At 44.8% G+C, this 17,749-nt stretch overlaps 2 protein-coding genes and 1 non-coding gene across 3 annotated transcripts; 2 read left to right on the top strand and 1 right to left on the bottom strand.

Moving 5' to 3' along the window:
• Positions 1-2,089: 2,089 nt before the first annotated feature.
• Positions 2,090-2,554, top strand: LOC121776812. Its single transcript, XM_042173975.1, has one exon. It carries the CDS (start codon positions 2,090-2,092, stop codon positions 2,552-2,554), a length of 465 nt encoding a protein of 154 aa, XP_042029909.1.
• Positions 2,555-8,816: 6,262 nt separating this feature from the next.
• On the bottom strand, positions 8,817-8,922 carry LOC121778026. The gene has a single exon (XR_006045598.1). It is a non-coding gene; the product is annotated as a small nucleolar RNA R71 (small nucleolar RNA).
• A 2,514-nt stretch (positions 8,923-11,436) lies between these two features.
• LOC121776811 lies at positions 11,437-13,484 on the top strand. The gene is made up of 2 exons (XM_042173974.1): positions 11,437-12,444; positions 12,849-13,484. The coding sequence occupies exons 1-2, from the start codon at positions 11,437-11,439 to the stop codon at positions 13,482-13,484; spliced, it is 1,644 nt and encodes a 547-aa protein (XP_042029908.1).
• Positions 13,485-17,749: the final 4,265 nt, after the last annotated feature.

Raw genomic sequence — 17,749 nt, 5'->3', positions numbered from 1 at the left:
CAAGTCGTAGCCAAGAAGGGTGGAATGACTGTGATTCAAGGTGGCAATGATGAGATGATAGCCACCAGATTGGTGACAGGATGGCGAGTTTGCATCGACTACCGAGTTCTCAATGCAGCCATGAGGAAGGACCATTTCCCTCTTCCATTTATTGATCAGATGCTTGACAGACTAGGGGGATATGAGTACTACTGCTTCCTCGACGGCTATTCCGGATACAATCAAATCCTGATCGCCCCAGAGGACCAATATAAATCGGCCTTTATTTGCCCGTATGGTGTCTATGCCTTCCGGAGGAGGTCTTTTGGACTATGCAACGCCCCTGCCACGTTTCAGAGATGTATGATGTCCATCTTCCACGACATGGTGGAAGACATCATGGAAGTCTTCATGGATGACTTCTCGGTTTTTGGGTCTTCTTATGATCATTGTTTGGATAATCTGACGAGAGTATTACAGAGATGCGAGGAGACCAACTTGGTGCTGAACTGGGAGAAGTGCCACTTCATGGTACGGGATGGTATTGTGCTTGGGCACAAAATATCTGCTGCAGGACTAGAAGTTGATAGAGCCAAGATCGTGGCGATTGAGCAGATGCCGCCACCGTCTAGTGAGAAAGCTGTGAGGAGTTTCTTGGGGCACGCGGGGTTTTATCGTCGATTCATTAAGGATTTCTCTCAGATAGCCCGCCCCCTTTCCAATTTGCTAGCCAAGGATGTCAAGTTCAACTTCTCTGCAGAATGTCTGCAGCCTTTGAAATTTTGAAGAAAGTGTTGGTGAGTGCTCCTGTACTTATAGCTCCAGATTGGTCACAGCCTTTCGAGATTATGTGCGATGCCAGTGACGTGGCTGTAGGTTCAGCATTGGGGCAGAAGAGGGATAAAGTGTTCAGAGTGATCTACTATGCGAGCCGGACTCTAGATCCGGCTCAGGCAAATTACACCACCACGGAGAAGGAGATGTTGGCTGTGGTATATTCCTTTGACAAGTTTCGCCCGTACCTCATTGGAGCAAAGACAATTGTTTTTACAGATCATGCCGCCATTCGCTATTTGTTTGCTAAGGTGGATGCCAAGCCTCGATTAATTCGTTGGGTTCTTTTGCTACAAGAATTTGACTTGGAGATTCGGGACAGAAAGGGGTGTGAGAATGTGGTAGCCGATCACTTATCTAGATTGGAGCACTGTTTTGAAGGGGAGAACTTGAAGAAGCCTATCAATGAGGAGTTCCCTGATGAGCATCTCTTCTATGCTCAGAGCTCCGTACCATGGTTTGCAGATATTGTGAACTTTCTAGTAGCCAAGGTGGTTCCAGAGGGCCTCAACAAGCATCAAATGAGGAAGTTCTTTCATGATGTCAAGTTCTATTTTTGGGATGAGCCGTTCCTATTTAGAAGATGTGCGGATATGGTGATTAGGAGATGCACTCCCAATGAGCAATGGGAAGCGGTGATCAGAAACTGTCACTCAAGTCCTAGTGGAGGACATTTTGGAGCTAATCGGACGGCGATGAAAGTACTTCAATGCGGATTTTATTGGCCTAGCATCTATGGAGACTGTCAACAGTTCGTTCTTCATTGTGATAAATGCCAAAGAACGGGGGGTGTCTCCAAGAGGAAGGAAATGCCGATGACAACTCTTGTGGAGATAGAGCTTTTCGATGTGTGGGGGATTGACTTCATGGGTCCCTTCCCACCATCCTCTGGCCATCAATACATCCTTTTGGCGATCGATTACGTGTCCCGTTGGGTGGAAGCAATCCCTACTCCGGTCAACTCCTCCAAGGTGGTGATTAACTTTGTCAAGAAGAATATTTTTACGAGGTTTGGGGCGCCGAGAGCCTTACTTAGTGACGGGGGTTCTCATTTCAAGAACAAGTGGTTGGAAGTCGTATTGAGTAAATATGGTGTGGTGTCAAGCACCGAATCACTTCCCCATATCACCCTCAAGCCAATGGTCAAACTGAATTGGCCAATCGAGAGATCAAAGGTATCTTGGAGAAGACGGTGAATGCGAATAGAAAGGACTGGGCTTTGAAGCTCGATGATGCATTGTGGGCGTATAGAACGGCGTATAAAACACCAATCGGCATGTCACCCTACCAATTGGTGTTTGGGAAATCCTGTCATCTTCCTGTGGAGCTTGAGCACAAATCATATTGGGCAGTGAAGCAGTTAAATGCCGACTACTACAAGGCGGGAAAGGAAAGACAATCTTATATGAATTTGCTCGATGAATTCCGGAATGAGGCGTTCGAAAATTCCGCCATCTACAAGGAGCGCCTCAAAACTTATCATGATAAGATGATCGACAAGCGGGAGTTCTTCCCAGGAGATTTGGTGTTGTTATTCAATGCTCGGATGAAGCTCTTCCCCGGAAAGCTTAAGTCGAGGTGGTTCGGCCCCTTCAAAGTTAGAACTGTGATGAAGAATGGAGCTTTAGAACTTGAAGCTGATGATGGGAGGGTGTTCACGGCCAATGGTCAGAATGTGAAGACGTTTCATACTATGGAGCAGAAGGAAGAAGTGTTCCAACTCTCCTTGGAGCCCCAGTAATCGGCTGTGGAGATGTCGAGCTAACGACTTTAACCAAAAGCGCTTCGGGGGAGTCAACCCCTAGTAGGTAACTTTATCGTTTTTTTTTTGTGTGTTTCTTTTCTTTTGAGTCTCTTTGTTTTCATTTTCTTTGTTTAAGGTCTTATGTGTTTTTTTTTGTGTGTTAAGTAGTCTATCAAAAGTGGAGTTGGTTTTGCTTGGGAGTTGTCATTGTGCAGGATTAGCTGTGGAAAACTCGAAAAAATGCCCAGAAGTTCTCACCCGGCCGGGTGATTTTCAAGTGTATTATATACACCCGGCCGGGTCATCAAAATAATGAAGGAAGGGTCCAGAGAGTCTCACCCGGCCGGGTGATTTTCAAGTGTATTATATACACCCGGCCGGGTCATCAAAATAATGAAGGAAGGGTCCAGAGAGTCTCACCCGGCCGGGTGATTTTCAAGTGTATTATATACACCCGGCCGGGTCGCTGCTTTTGCGAAGGAAGGGTCCAGAGAGTCTCACCCGGCCAGGTGATTTTCAAGTACAATATATCCACCCGGCCGGGTAGGACTCGGCGAAACCTAGAATAAAACAGGTACACCCGGTTTCTCTTTCCCTACTCTCACCCGACGCCTTCCCCTTCTTCTCTTCCTCTTCAATTTTCACACAAAACACACATACATTTACACTAATTTCACACCCCCATCAAAAATTCACCACACCCATCTCACATTATCCCGTGTTTGAGTATTTTGGCCCGATTAATTTGTGCAATTGTTGGATTTCACTCAAGAGCTCAAAGAAAAAGCCCTAATTTTCGAATTCTCTTAATCTACACAACAAAGGTATGTTCTTCACCTCTCTGCTTTTCTAGCCATGGATATGGAGTTGTATTTTGTGATGGGTAGGAATGTTATAGTTTATGCAAGTTGAATTGATGTTGGTTAGGTGCTTCACTTGTACGAGTGCATGAGCTAAATTGTTGCAATTGATGCTTGGTGCTTAAGTTATGAGTTTGCTATTGCTTGCGATGTCAATGTTGATGAAAGTGTGTGTGAGTCATTATTCTATATTGGGGGTTGTAGATGATTTTGTGAGTTTTAGGGATTGAGTCTATTTCCCTCATTGTGTGATTTGTTTGAGGGATTAAGCCTATCTCCTCGGTATTGTCTGTGATGAAAGTAAATGTAGGAATCGAGTCTATCTTCCTAATTGCTTTTGCCTTACTTGTTTATTTGGTATGCATAGGGATTGAGTCTATCTCCCTTACTTGGTTGTTCTAACATGCCTCATTCTAGGTACCCATCACATGGCCCTAAAACCTCGCACAGTGGGTGTCACACTCCACAAAGGTGAGTCGAAGAAATGGGATGCTTTAGCGGCATTGGATAGCAAGCCATCTAGATATCCGAGTCGAAGCGCACTCAACGGCCTCGGTATCAAACATTCTTGGGACATCCTCGTTGAGGCCGGCCATCTCACACACTTGTTCGCGAGGAAGTTCGGGTCATACAGGGCCCTGACTGTAGAGTTCTTCACCACACTCAAAGTGGAGTACTCCGGGAAACGGATTGAGTCGATGTCCTTCCGACTCATGAATGAAGCGCACGATCTTACCGTCGATGAAATGAACGAGCTCTTCCAGTTGAGGGAAGAAGGTGAAGAAGGCCTTTTGGAGGACCCTCGGCCTGCGGATTTTAGGAGGGACGAGTTCTGGCGATTGATTACCACTGAAGCGGCCTTCAATCCATCGAGGGCCAAAATCAACGCCATCAGACACCCAGTGTTGAGATACATGGCGAAGGCCCTGGTCTACCTACCCTTTGGCCACACAGAAGCGGGAAGCATTTCATCAGAAATGCTATTCTTACTATGGGGAATGCTCAGCCGAAGGAGGATCAACACGAGTCATTACATGATTAAGCACTTGGAGAGACAGTCGAAGAGGACGACGGGAAAGCTCTGTTGTGGGGGAATCGTGGCAGCTTTGGCATATAAATTTGGGGTCAGTTTTGAAAATCGGATACAGGATCAAGGACCCACCCTACTGGACTGGGATACGCTCAAGAGGGCGGCCATTATAATGGTTGATAGCCGGGGCGTGGGGTATTTCAGGATAGAACCGGGGATGTGCATCAGATTCCCTGACCCTCAGCTCTTCGCAGTCGGAGGATGGAGTTACCAAGAGAACTGGAAATTGAACTCCCCGGCTCATATGGAGAAGATCGAAAATGACCCTCCTCAAGGAGAAGGTGCCCCAGACGCTAGGCCGGTCTTTATGGAACCGGACTACTTGCCGCAGCCTAATATCCCCGAGGAGCCTCTGCAAATTCAAGATACGCCGGCGGCCATGAATGAGGAAGGTGAGGAGACCGCCTCGGAGTTCGAAGTGGGTCAAAGCAGTCGGCCCAAGAGGAGTAGACCGCGGGGGAGACTGTCCAGGGACGACTATTTGGCGGAAATTGCTGCAGGAGTACGCTCGCTTCAGGTGAGCTATGATCAACAAGAGGCCCGCTGGAATCAAGCGAATGCGGAGGCGATGGCTTGGAGAGCCCAGTGCGACACCCGATTGGACAACTTTGGGAACCGGCTTGATCACTATGGGGAACAACTGCAAAACCTGCACACTCGCCTCGACGCTAGTGATGCAGCACAACAGGCTTTCTACCAAGCTTACTACGCGAGATTCCCGCCGCCTTCGGAATAGAGGTACCTCAACCATCCACTGCTCTTCAAACTTATTCTATTCCCTGTCTTGAATAAGTTTGGGGGGTTCTGACGTGGATCGGTTGCTCCTTCCCCTGCTTGTTTAAAGATTATGTTCTTGAGAGTATTGTTTTTCTTTTTCTTTCTCTTCTTTTAGTTAATCTTGGATTTTTGGTGTCATTTGGTGTAAGTCCCGCCTGTGGGACTCGAATTCGAATATATGGATGAATGTAAGATAATTTGTGCTAAGAGAAGGGTTGATAGCTGATGGTGATAATTGTTTTGTCTTGAAAATTCTGGTTAGAATGGTTAGGGACCTGCGTGATCAATTCATGATTTAATTGTGAGTGAAGTGCTTGTTTGCTTGGTCAATGCTAATCCCGGTGAGATTTGAGCCATATTTTGTTCATGTGTGATACAATTGGGTACATGCTTTTACTTCTAGAACTTGCTTCTCGTCATGTCAAGTCTATATATAGTGGATGTGAACTTAGGAGATGAAGTTAGGCATTCTTTGATTATCCTCATACACTTGTAAATCCCTAGTTAGCTCTCATAGCCAAAATGTATTTGATTGTTGAAAAGTAATATCTTAAATCACTCTCTAAAGTGAAAGCCTTGAGAAAAGGGAAGCACAATCGTTGCTTTTGTAAAGGAAGGGGTTCGAAAAAAATAAAAATAAAAGAAACAAAAATAAAAATAGGAGGTATAAGCTAGACGAAGTCTAGGAAAAGAAAAAATGAAAAATTGTGGTGTTGGAGACAGCAATAAGTGGGTCCTGGAGGCTAGGAGGAAGCATGTTGAAATCGGGCTTATCTGAGTTTTGTTTTGGAAATGGTTAGTGTTGGATTGTGTGCTTCAAGTATATTCTTCAGTCACTATAGCCTAAATGTTCCCTACCGTCCAAAGAGCCTACATTACAACCCGAATAAAGACCTTTCTGATCTTAGGTTCACTTTCACATCCGAACAGAGGAGACGTTTGACGTCGAGCAAGCCTATGGTAAGCATTACATGTTACTTGATTTGAGTGTTTATATTATCTCCTATACACTTGAGTGAGAGGGAAAATGAAAAAAAAAAAAAGAAAAAAAAATCACACTCCCTAAACCTTGTGAGAGCATTGACACCAAGTGATATACGAGACAGTAGCTTCAATTAATGTTTGATTGATTTTTGTATGTTTCCTACCTTCGAGCTTGCTTTGAAAAATTTTCTGAAGCAATACATCAATCCCACCTCTATGCATGAGTATGTTCTTCATAATTTCTTATTCTTATTTGAGGACAAACAAGAGTCTAAGTTTGGGGGAGTTGACAAACTCGTATTTATAGTGTTGTGATTGGTATGTTGATGTGCATAATTATTGAGTTTCGGTGCTCAAAATGGTTATTTCCAGCCAATTACTCTATATTTTGGGGTTCACATGTTTGTTGAGTGTTTTAGGCAAAAAGTAGGCGAAAATGCAGCAAAAAGGGAACTACCCGGCCGGGTGAATATCATGTGGTTAAATTCCATTCGGCCGGGTGTCAACGTGAAGTCTGCCGAAGGCCAGAAGCTGCCGAGCAAGGGCGACCCGGCCGGGTGAATTTCCAGTTCATTAATTCCACCCGGCCGGGTGACTCATTTAACACGCGAGGAGTCCAGTAGCATCCCACCCGGCCGGGTGAATTTCCAGTTCATTAATTCCACCCGGCCGGGTGACTCATTTAACACGCGAGGAGTCCAGTAGCATCCCACCCGGTCGGGTGAATTTCCTAGGCAATAAATACACCCGGCTGGGTCCGTCAGTTTGACGATTTTTTGATTTCCAGACGCGATTTTTGGAGGAAAAATAAGAGGCAAGAGCTAGGGCTATTCGATTCCATTCTCTACAAGCCGCAAAAACACACACTCTCTCTCTATCAAGAACTCTTGGAAGAAGATTGAAGATTCGAGCTTCGATTTCTCTGCCAATTGTAATCCGTATCATGAATTCTATTGTTTTCTTTAGTTTTTGTTTGTTTTCTACTTTGAACATGAGTAGCTAAACACTTTGTGTAGAATTCTTGGTGAAGATGCATTGATTCATAATTATTAATCCAATTGACTTCGTTTTTATCTTGCTCTTGTAATTATTTGAATTATTCTTGTGCTTTTCCCTAACAATTGCTTGATCACCAATTGGGAGTGTTAGGATTTCTTAGAGTAATCGGGAGATGAAATAATTAATCTTGAAAGAAGAATAATTCACACCTTAATTCAATAGAACTCGGGAGAGTTGAGGTTTTGAGTGGAATCTGTTATCTAATCGATCTATTGGGAGTTAGGTCTAAGAATTAGAAGGGGACTTCAATTGTTACACTTAATCTACAAGTTTCTCACCTCGGGAGGGGGTTTAATCTACATGTGTGATTGATTCAATAATTCTAGAGACTTTAAATGGTAAATCGATTTCAATTGGGTTAGGCTATGAGTTGTGCATCGGATCCTTGAATTCTGCATATTTCTCCACCATCTTACACAGCTTTCTTAATTGCTTTCGCGTTTAAGTGTTCTATTTTATTCTCTGACTTTACATGCTTTTCGTAGTTGTTAGTTTTAAAACCAAAAATTTCTGATTGTCTGGATAGTAGTTGAAATTGGTTCGTGGTACTCAAGTTGACACTTATTTGTCTCTGTGGGATACGATATACTCTTGCTTGCTAAATGCTACAATAACCCCATACACTTGCGGGTATTAATTGGGTAAAATAAAGTTGAGTCAAGTTTTTGGCGCCGTTGCCGGGGACAATTTTTCTGTTATATAGCTTGATATCGTGATAATAATCAAGATTACTACTTCAGATTTTACTGCTTTATTTTTCGTTTAATTTTTTTTGAGTTCTCACATTTGTGTTTCTTGTTCAGGTGTATGCACACACGCTCTAAAGGCTTGCCTCTAGAACCTTTTGATCCGGAGATCGAAGCAACAAATCGGAAGAGGAACGCCTATAGGAGACTCACGCAGAAAATTCAAGCTTCTTCGCCTAACCGCATAGGAGCATCTTCAGTTCAAAGCGACCTTTCACCCATCCGATCACCAGTTCAGGACCATATTTTGTTTGATCCCGTTTCTCCTAGTCTGATGGAGTACGAAGAGGGCAACAACGGTCCACCACCCCCTCCTCCCAATTATGCTGAGCTTCTACGACAGCTGGAGGAGCTGCGTCAACAAGTCAATCATAGACAAGCTGTGGTGCCTGTTCAGAATCAGTATGCATACCAAGGCCAGACAAATCCAACTGTCCATAGCAACATCGCTGCCAACACCTTTGAGCTGAAAAGAGGACTTATTCAGATGGCAGAGAATATTGCTTTCAGGGGCAAATCCACAGATGATCCGAACAAACACATCACCAAGTTCATTCAGATCTGCAACACTACGAAGTTGAATGGAGTGACAGATGATCAGATTCGACTTAGGCTGTTTCCCTTTTCCTTAGAGGATTCAGCAAAGGATTGGTTGGAGAGCTTGGAGTCGGGCTCAATCAGAACATGGGATGCTATGGTAGAGAAGTTTTTAGAAAAGTTTTATCCCCCCAGTGAGGCGATTAAGAGGCAACATGAGATCATTGCCTTTCAGATGAACCCTGCGGAGAATATCAGAGAAGCATGGGAGAGATTCAAAGCCTTGATGAAGCGATGTCCTAACCATGGGCTAACCCCAACTGTTCAAGTCATAACATTCTTCAAGGGGTGTGTGCCTGAAGCACAACGGGAGTTGAACTTGAGCTCAGGTGGTAATTTTCTGAAGAAAGGAGTGGATGAGGCCATGGAAGTAATAGAAGAGCTCGCATCTAATGACGACGGATGGAGCAACAACAGGAGTAAAGTACATAGGGTGGCGTCTACCACAGATCATGATCCTATGAGCGCCCTATCTGACAAGCTGGATGCGCTGACTATGAAGTTTGACTGCATGGCAATGGGGCAACCGACTCAAGAGCCCCAAGGAAATATGGAGGATGTTAGCTATGTGAACCAAGGGGGCAACAACCGGTACTACAATAACCAACGTCCCAATTTCCAGGGTGGAGGATATAATCAGTTTGGGAACAGGGGGCATCCCAATCTCTCTTATGGGAACCCCAATAATGCTCTGCAACCTCCCCCGGGGTTCACGGTTACCAATGGAGTGGTCGATGATCCGAAGAAGATGACCACGGAAGACATACTTAAGTCTTTCATGCTACAGTCCAACAAGCTCATGGAACAGAACAACCAAAGAATGGAGAAGGTTGAGACAGATGTGCAAAGCATGGCCACTCATATGAAGAACATCGACACACAGATCAGCCAGATTTCCCAGACTGTGAATACTATGACTCAACCGGGAAAATTCCCTTCGAACACCATCATAAATCCCAAAGATTGCAAAGCTGTGCAGCTGAGGAGTGGAAAAAGTTATGAGGGACCTGCAATGCCATCAGAGGACAGAGTAACGGAAAAGGCACCTGAAGAGGAGGAGTTAGTCGAGGAAGTTGAGACCGAGGCAGTACAAATTACTCCCCCACCTAAGGAGAACGTGGTTCCAACTCCACCTGCACCACCTGCAGCTCGCACTTCCACTGACGTGAGGATTCCCTACCCTCAACGTGTGCAAAAGAAGAAGACAGATGCACAGTTCTCGAGGTTCTTGGATATATTTAGGAAGGTGCAGATAAACATCCCATTGGTGGAGGCATTACAACAGATGCCCAGCTATGCCAAGTTTCTGAAGGATGTGGTTTCTAACAAGAGGAAATGGATGGAGTATGAGACGGTGAATTTGACTGAAAGCTGCAGCGCCATTATTCAAAAGAAGCTACCAGCTAAACTGAAGGATCCAGGAAGTTTTACCATTTCTTGCATAGTGGGAGATTGTCAAGAAGGGAGAGCGTTATGTGATCTGGGGGCGAGTATCAATCTAATGCCTTATTCGTTCTTCCAGAAAATGAAGATTGGAGTGCTCAGACCCACTACTATATCATTGCAGATGGCTGACAGAACAGTGTCATATCCGAAGGGGATCGTTGAAGACATACTTGTCAAGGTCGGGGAATTTATTTTTCCAGCCGACTTTGTAGTACTTGATATGGAGGAAGATAGGCACGTCCCACTTCTCTTAGGCAGGCCCTTTTTAGCCACAGGGAGAGCACTGATTGATGTGCACAAAGGAGAACTTACTCTCCGACTGAATGATGAGAGTATCACATTTTCCATCTATGATGCGATGCAGAAATATGATGACGAGGATGCTTGGAGGTTCAAACAGTGTAACATGATCGAGGTGATTGATGATTGTGTGAGAGAGGTAGCCCATGCTATTTCTTATCAAGACAGGCTCGAGCGATGCCTATCGCAGTCTTTACTGGCTTCAGACAGTCTGCAAGTGTCTGAATTTGCTGAAGAACTACTTCATTTTGTGGGAGCTCTTAATTCTGGTGGGGAGATTCCAAGAAGGAACAACAAATTTTTATCTCTCAAAGATCCGGCAGATGAGGAAGAGAAAGAAGAGAAGAAAGAGGAACTTAAGCCGTTGCCTTCACACCTCAAATATGCTTTCCTTGGAGAGAATGAGACGTATCCGGTAATTGTCTCTTCATCACTTACTTCCACTGAACTCGATAAATTGCTGCGAGTGCTCAGAAAGCATAAGGGAGCCATAGGGTGGTCTATCTCGGACCTCAAGGGAATCAGCCCTACTGTCTGCATGCACAGGATTCTATTAGAAGAAGGATCCAAACCTAAAGCTCAGAATCAAAGGAGGCTCAACCCGACAATGCAAGATGTGGTGAAAAAGGAGGTATTGAAGTGGTTGAAAGCCGGGATTATATATGCTATTTCGGACAGTGATTGGGTGAGTCCCACCCAAGTCGTAGCCAAGAAGGGTGGAATGACTGTGATTCAAGGTGGCAATGATGAGATGATAGCCACCAGATTGGTGACAGGATGGCGAGTTTGCTTCGACTACCGAGTTCTCAATGCAGCCACGAGGAAGGACCATTTCCCTCTTCCATTTATTGATCAGATGCTTGACAGACTAGGGGGATATGAGTACTACTGCTTCCTCGACGGCTATTCCGGATACAATCAAATCCTTCTTCTTATGATCATTGTTTGGATAATCTGACGAGAGTATTACAGAGATGCGAGGAGACCAACTTGGTGCTGAACTGGGAGAAGTGCCACTTCATGGTACGGGATGGTATTGTGCTTGGGCACAAAATATCTACTGCAGGACTAGAAGTTGATAGAGCCAAGATCGTGGCGATTGAGCAGATGCCGCCACCGTCTAGTGAGAAAGCTGTGAGGAGTTTCTTGGGGCACGCGGGGTTTTATCGTCGATTCATTAAGGATTTCTCTCAGATAGCCCGCCCCCTTTCCAATTTGCTAGCCAAGGATGTCAAGTTCAACTTCTCTGCAGAATGTCTGCAAGCCTTTGAAATTTTGAAGAAAGCGTTGGTGAGTGCTCCTGTACCTATAGCTCCAGATTGGTCACAGCCTTTCGAGATTATGTGCGATGCCAGTGACGTGGCTGTAGGTTCAGCATTGGGGCAGAAGAGGGATAAAGTGTTCAGAGTGATCTACTATGCGAGCCGGACTCTAGATCCGGCTCAGCCAAATTACACCACCACGGAGAAGGAGATGTTGGCTGTGGTATATTCCTTTGACAAGTTTCGCCCGTACCTCATTGGAGCAAAGACAATTGTTTTTACAGATCATGCCGCCATTCGCTATTTGTTTGCTAAGGTGGATGCCAAGCCTCGATTAATTCGTTGGGTTCTTTTGCTACAAGAATTTGACTTGGAGATTCGGGACAGAAAGGGGTGTGAGAATGTGGTAGCCGATCACTTATCTAGATTGGAGCACTGTTTTGAAGGGGAGAACTTGAAGAAGCCTATCAATGAGGAGTTCCCTGATGAGCATCTCTTCTATGCTCAGAGCTCCGTACCATGGTTTGCAGATATTGTGAACTTTCTAGTAGCCAAGGTGGTTCCAGAGGGCCTCAACAAGCATCAAATGAGGAAGTTCTTTCATGATGTCAAGTTCTATTTTTGGGATGAGCCGTTCCTATTTAGAAGATGTGCGGATATGGTGATTAGGAGATGCACTCCCAATGAGCAATGGGAAGCGGTGATCAGAAACTGTCACTCAAGTCCTAGTGGAGGACATTTTGGAGCTAATCGGACGGCGATGAAAGTACTTCAATGCGGATTTTATTGGCCTAGCATCTATGGAGACTGTCAACAGTTCGTTCTTCATTGTGATAAATGCCAAAGAACGGGGGGTGTCTCCAAGAGGAAGGAAATGCCGATGACAACTATTGTGTAGATAGAGCTTTTCGATGTGTGGGGGATTGACTTCATGGGTCCCTTCCCACCATCCTCTGGCCATCAATACATCCTTTTGGCGATCGATTACGTGTCCCGTTGGGTGGAAGCAATCCCTACTCCGGTCAACTCCTCCAAGGTGGTGATTAACTTTGTCAAGAAGAATATTTTTACGAGGTTTGGGGCGCCGAGAGCCTTACTTAGTGACGGGGGTTCTCATTTCAAGAACAAGTGGTTGGAAGTCGTATTGAGTAAATATGGTGTGGTGTCAAGCACCGAATCACTTCCCCATATCACCCTCAAGCCAATGGTCAAACTGAATTGGCCAATCGAGAGATCAAAGGTATCTTGGAGAAGACGGTGAATGCGAATAGAAAGGACTGGGCTTTGAAGCTCGATGATGCATTGTGGGCGTATAGAACGGCGTATAAAACACCAATCGGCATGTCACCCTACCAATTGGTGTTTGGGAAATCCTGTCATCTTCCTGTGGAGCTTGAGCACAAATCATATTGGGCAGTGAAGCAGTTAAATGCCGACTACTACAAGGCGGGAAAGGAAAGACAATCTTATCTGAATTTGCTCGATGAATTCCGGAATGAGGCGTTCGAAAATTCCGCCATCTACAAGGAGCGCCTCAAAACTTATCATGATAAGATGATCGACAAGCGGGAGTTCTTCCCAGGAGATTTGGTGTTGTTATTCAATGCTCGGATGAAGCTCTTCCCCGGAAAGCTTAAGTCGAGGTGGTTCGGCCCCTTCAAAGTTAGAACTGTGATGAAGAATGGAGCTTTAGAACTTGAAGCTGATGATGGGAGGGTGTTCACGGCCAATGGTCAGAATGTGAAGACGTTTCATACTATGGAGCAGAAGGAAGAAGTGTTCCAACTCTCCTTGGAGCCCCAGTAATCGGCTGTGGAGATGTCGAGCTAACGACTTTAACCAAAAGCGCTTCGGGGGAGTCAACCCCTAGTAGGTAACTTTATCGTTTTTTTTTGTGTGTTTTTTTTCTTTTGAGTCTCTTTGTTTTCATTTTCTTTGTTTAAGGTCTTATGTGTTTTTTTTTGTGTGTTAAGTAGTCTATCAAAAGTGGAGTTGGTTTTGCTTGGGAGTTGTCATTGTGCAGGATTAGCTGTGGAAAACTCGAAAAAATGCCCAGAAGTTCTCACCCGGCCGGGTGATTTTCAAGTGTATTATATACACCCGGCCGGGTCATCAAAATAATGAAGGAAGGGTCCAGAGAGTCTCACCCGGCCGGGTGATTTTCAAGTGTATTATATACACCCGGCCGGGTCATCAAAATAATGAAGGAAGGGTCCAGAGAGTCTCACCCGGCCGGGTGATTTTCAAGTGTATTATATACACCCGGCCGGGTCGCTGCTTTTGCGAAGGAAGGGTCCAGAGAGTCTCACCCGGCCAGGTGATTTTCAAGTACAATATATCCACCCGGCCGGGTACGACTCGGCGAAACCTAGAATAAAACAGGTACACCCGGTTTCTCTTTCCCTACTCTCACCCGACGCCTTCCCCCTCTTCTCTTCCTCTTCAATTTTCACACAAAACACACATACATTCACACTAATTTCACACCCCCATCAAAAATTCACCACACCCATCTCACATTATCCCGTGTTTGAGTATTTTGGCCCGATTAATTTGTGCAATTGTTGGATTTCACTCAAGAGCTCAAAGAAAAAGCCCTAATTTTCGAATTCTCTTAATCTACACAACAAAGGTATGTTCTTCACCTCTCTGCTTCTCTAGCCATGGATATGGAGTTGTATTTTGAGATGGGTAGGAATGTTATAGTTTATGCAAGTTGAATTGATGTTGGTTAGGTGCTTCACTTGTACGAGTGCATGAGCTAAATTGTTGCAATTGATGCTTGGTGCTTAAGTTATGAGTTTGCTATTGCTTGCGATGTCAATGTTGATGAAAGTGTGTGTGAGTCATTATTCTATATTGGGGGTTGTAGATGATTTTGTGAGTTTTAGGGATTGAGTCTATTTCCCTCATTGTGTGATTTGTTTGAGGGATTAAGCCTATCTCCTCGGTATTGTCTGTGATGAAAATAAATGTAGGAATCGATTCTATCTTCCTAATTGCTTTTGCCTTACTTGTTTATTTGGTATGCATAGGGATTGAGTCTATCTCCCTTACTTGGTTGTTCTAACATGCCTCATTCTAGGTACCCATCACATGGCCCTAAAACCTCGCACAGTGGGTGTCACACTCCACAAAGGTGAGTCGAAGAAATGGGATGCTTTAGCGGCATTGGATAGCATGCCATCTAGATATCCGAGTCGAAGCGCACTCAACGGCCTCGGTATCAAACATTCTTGGGACATCCTCGTCGAGGCCGGCCATCTCACACACTTGTTCGCGAGGAAGTTCGGGTCATACAGGGCCCTGACTGTAGAGTTCTTCACCACACTCAAAGTGGAGTACTCCGGGAAACGGATTGAGTCGATGTCCTTCCGACTCATGAATGAAGCGCACGATCTTACCGTCGATGAAATGAACGAGCTCTTCCAGTTGAGGGAAAAAGGTGAAGAAGGCCTTTTGGAGGACCCTCGGCCTGCGGATTATAGGAGGGACGAGTTCTGGCGATTGATTACCACTGAAGCGGCCTTCAATCCATCGAGGGCCAAAATCAACGCCATCAGAAACCCAGTGTTGAGATACATGGCGAAGGCCCTGGTCTACCTACCCTTTGGCCACACAGAAGCGGGAAGCATTTCATCAGAAATGCTATTCTTACTATGGGGAATGCTCAGCCGAAGGAGGATCAACACGGGTCATTACATGATTAAGCACTTGGAGAGACAGTCGAAGAGGACGGCGGGAAAGCTCTGTTGTGGGGGAATCGTGGCAGCTTTGGCATATAAATTTGGGGTCAGTTTTGAAAATCGGATACAGGATCAAGGACCCACCCTACTGGACTGGGATACGCTCAAGAGGGCGGCCATTATAATGGTTGATAGCCGGGGCGTGGGGTATTTCAGGATAGAACCGGGGATGTGCATCAGATTCCCTGACCCTCAGCTCTTCGCAGTCGGAGGATGGAGTTACCAAGAGAACTGGAAATTGAACTCCCCGGCTCATATGGAGAAGATCGAAAATGACCCTCCTCAAGGAGAAGGTGCCCCAGACGCTAGGCCGGTCTTTATGGAACCGGACTACTTGCCGCAGCCTAATATCCCCGAGGAGCCTCTGCAAATTCAAGATGCGCCGGCGGCCATGAATGAGGAAGGTGAGGAGACCGCCTCGGAGTTCGAAGTGGGTCAAAGCAGTCGGCCCAAGAGGAGTAGACCGCGGGGGAGACCGTCCAGGGACGACTATTTGGCGGAAATTGCTGCAGGAGTACGCTCGCTTCAGGTGAGCCATGAACAACAAGAGGCCCGCTGGAATCAAGCGAATGCGGAGGCGATGGCTTGGAGAGCCCAGTGCGACACCCGGTTGGACAACTTTGGGAACCGGCTTGATCACTATGGGGAACAACTGCAAAACCTGCACACTCGCCTCGACGCTAATGATGCAGCACAACAGGCTTTCTACCAAGCTTACTACGCGAGATTCCCGCCGCCTTCGGAATAGAGGTACCTCAACCATCCACTGCTCTTCAAACTTATTCTATTCCCTGTCTTGAATAAGTTTGGGGGGTTCTGACGTGGATCGGTTGCTCCTTCCCCTGCTTGTTTAAAGATTATGTTCTTGAGAGTATTGTTTTTCTTTTTCTTTCTCTTCTTTTAGTTAATCTTGGATTTTTGGTGTCATTTGGTGTAAGTCCCGCCTGTGGGACTCGAATTCGGATATATGGATGAATGTAAGATAATTTGTGCTAAGAGAAGGGTTGATAGCTGATGGTGATAATTGTTTTGTCTTGAAAATTCTGGTTAGAATGGTTAGGGACCTGCGTGATCAATTCATGATTTAATTGTGAGTGAAGTGCTTGTTTGCTTGGTCAATGCTAATCCCGGTGAGATTTGAGCCATATTTTGTTCATGTGTGATACAATTGGGTACATGCTTTTACTTCTAGAACTTGCTTCTCGTCATGTCAAGTCTATATATAGTGGATGTGAACTTAGGAGATGAAGTTAGGCATTCTTTGATTATCCTCATACACTTGTAAATCCCTAGTTAGCTCTCATAGCCAAAATGTATTTGATTGTTGAAAAGTAATATCTTAAATCACTCTCTAAAGTGAAAGCCTTGAGAAAAGGGAAGCACAATCGTTGCTTTTGTAAAGGAAGGGGTTCGAAAAAAATAAAAATAAAAGAAACAAAAATAAAAATAGGAGGTATAAGCTAGACGAAGTCTAGGAAAAGAAAAAATGAAAAATTGTGGTGTTGGAGACAGCAATAAGTGGGTCCTGGAGGCTAGGAGGAAGCATGTTGAAATCGGGCTTATCTGAGTTTTGTTTTGGAAATGGTTAGTGTTGGATTGTGTGCTTCAAGTATATTCTTCAGTCACTATAGCCTAAATGTTCCCTACCGTCCAAAGAGCCTACATTACAACCCGAATAAAGACCTTTCTGATCTTAGGTTCACTTTCACATCCGAACAGAGGAGACGTTTGACGTCGAGCAAGCCTATGGTAAGCATTACATGTTACTTGATTTGAGTGTTTATATTATCTCCTATACACTTGAGTGAGAGGGAAAATGAAAAAAAAAAAAGAAAAAAAAATCACACTCCCTAAACCTTGTGAGAGCATTGACACCAAGTGATATACGAGACAGTAGCTTCAATTAATGTTTGATTGATTTTTGTATGTTTCCTACCTTCGAGCTTGCTTTGAAAAATTTTCTGAAGCAATACATCAATCCCACCTCTATGCATGAGTATGTTCTTCATAATTTCTTATTCTTATTTGAGGACAAACAAGAGTCTAAGTTTGGGGGAGTTGACAAACTCGTATTTATAGTGTTGTGATTGGTATGTTGATGTGCATAATTATTGAGTTTCGGTGCTCAAAATGGTTATTTCCAGCCAATTACTCTATATTTTGGGGTTCACATGTTTGTTGAGTGTTTTAGGCAAAAAGTAGGCGAAAATGCTGCAAAAAGGGAACTACCCGGCCGGGTGAATATCATGTGGTTAAATTCCATCCGGCCGGGTGTCAATGTGAAGTCTGCCGAAGGCCAGAAGCTGCCGAGCAAGGGCGACCCGG

Source organism: Salvia splendens, chromosome 18 (assembly GCF_004379255.2).
Source record: "Salvia splendens isolate huo1 chromosome 18, SspV2, whole genome shotgun sequence".
Taxonomy (NCBI): domain Eukaryota; kingdom Viridiplantae; phylum Streptophyta; class Magnoliopsida; order Lamiales; family Lamiaceae; genus Salvia; species Salvia splendens.
This window is presented reverse-complemented; position numbering and strand designations above follow the sequence as displayed.

What these genes read in the sequence shown, in the direction of transcription:
- LOC121776812 (XM_042173975.1), top strand. Translation starts at nt 2,090, where the DNA reads ATGTCACCCTACCAATTGGTGTTTGGGAAATCCTGTCATCTTCCTGTG.
- LOC121776811 (XM_042173974.1), top strand. Translation starts at nt 11,437, where the DNA reads ATGGTACGGGATGGTATTGTGCTTGGGCACAAAATATCTACTGCAGGA. An exon ending in CTAATCGGACGGCGATGAAA is followed by an intron (nt 12,445 to 12,848) that starts GTACTTCAATGC and finishes TGTGGTGTCAAG; the next exon opens with CACCGAATCACTTCCCCATA.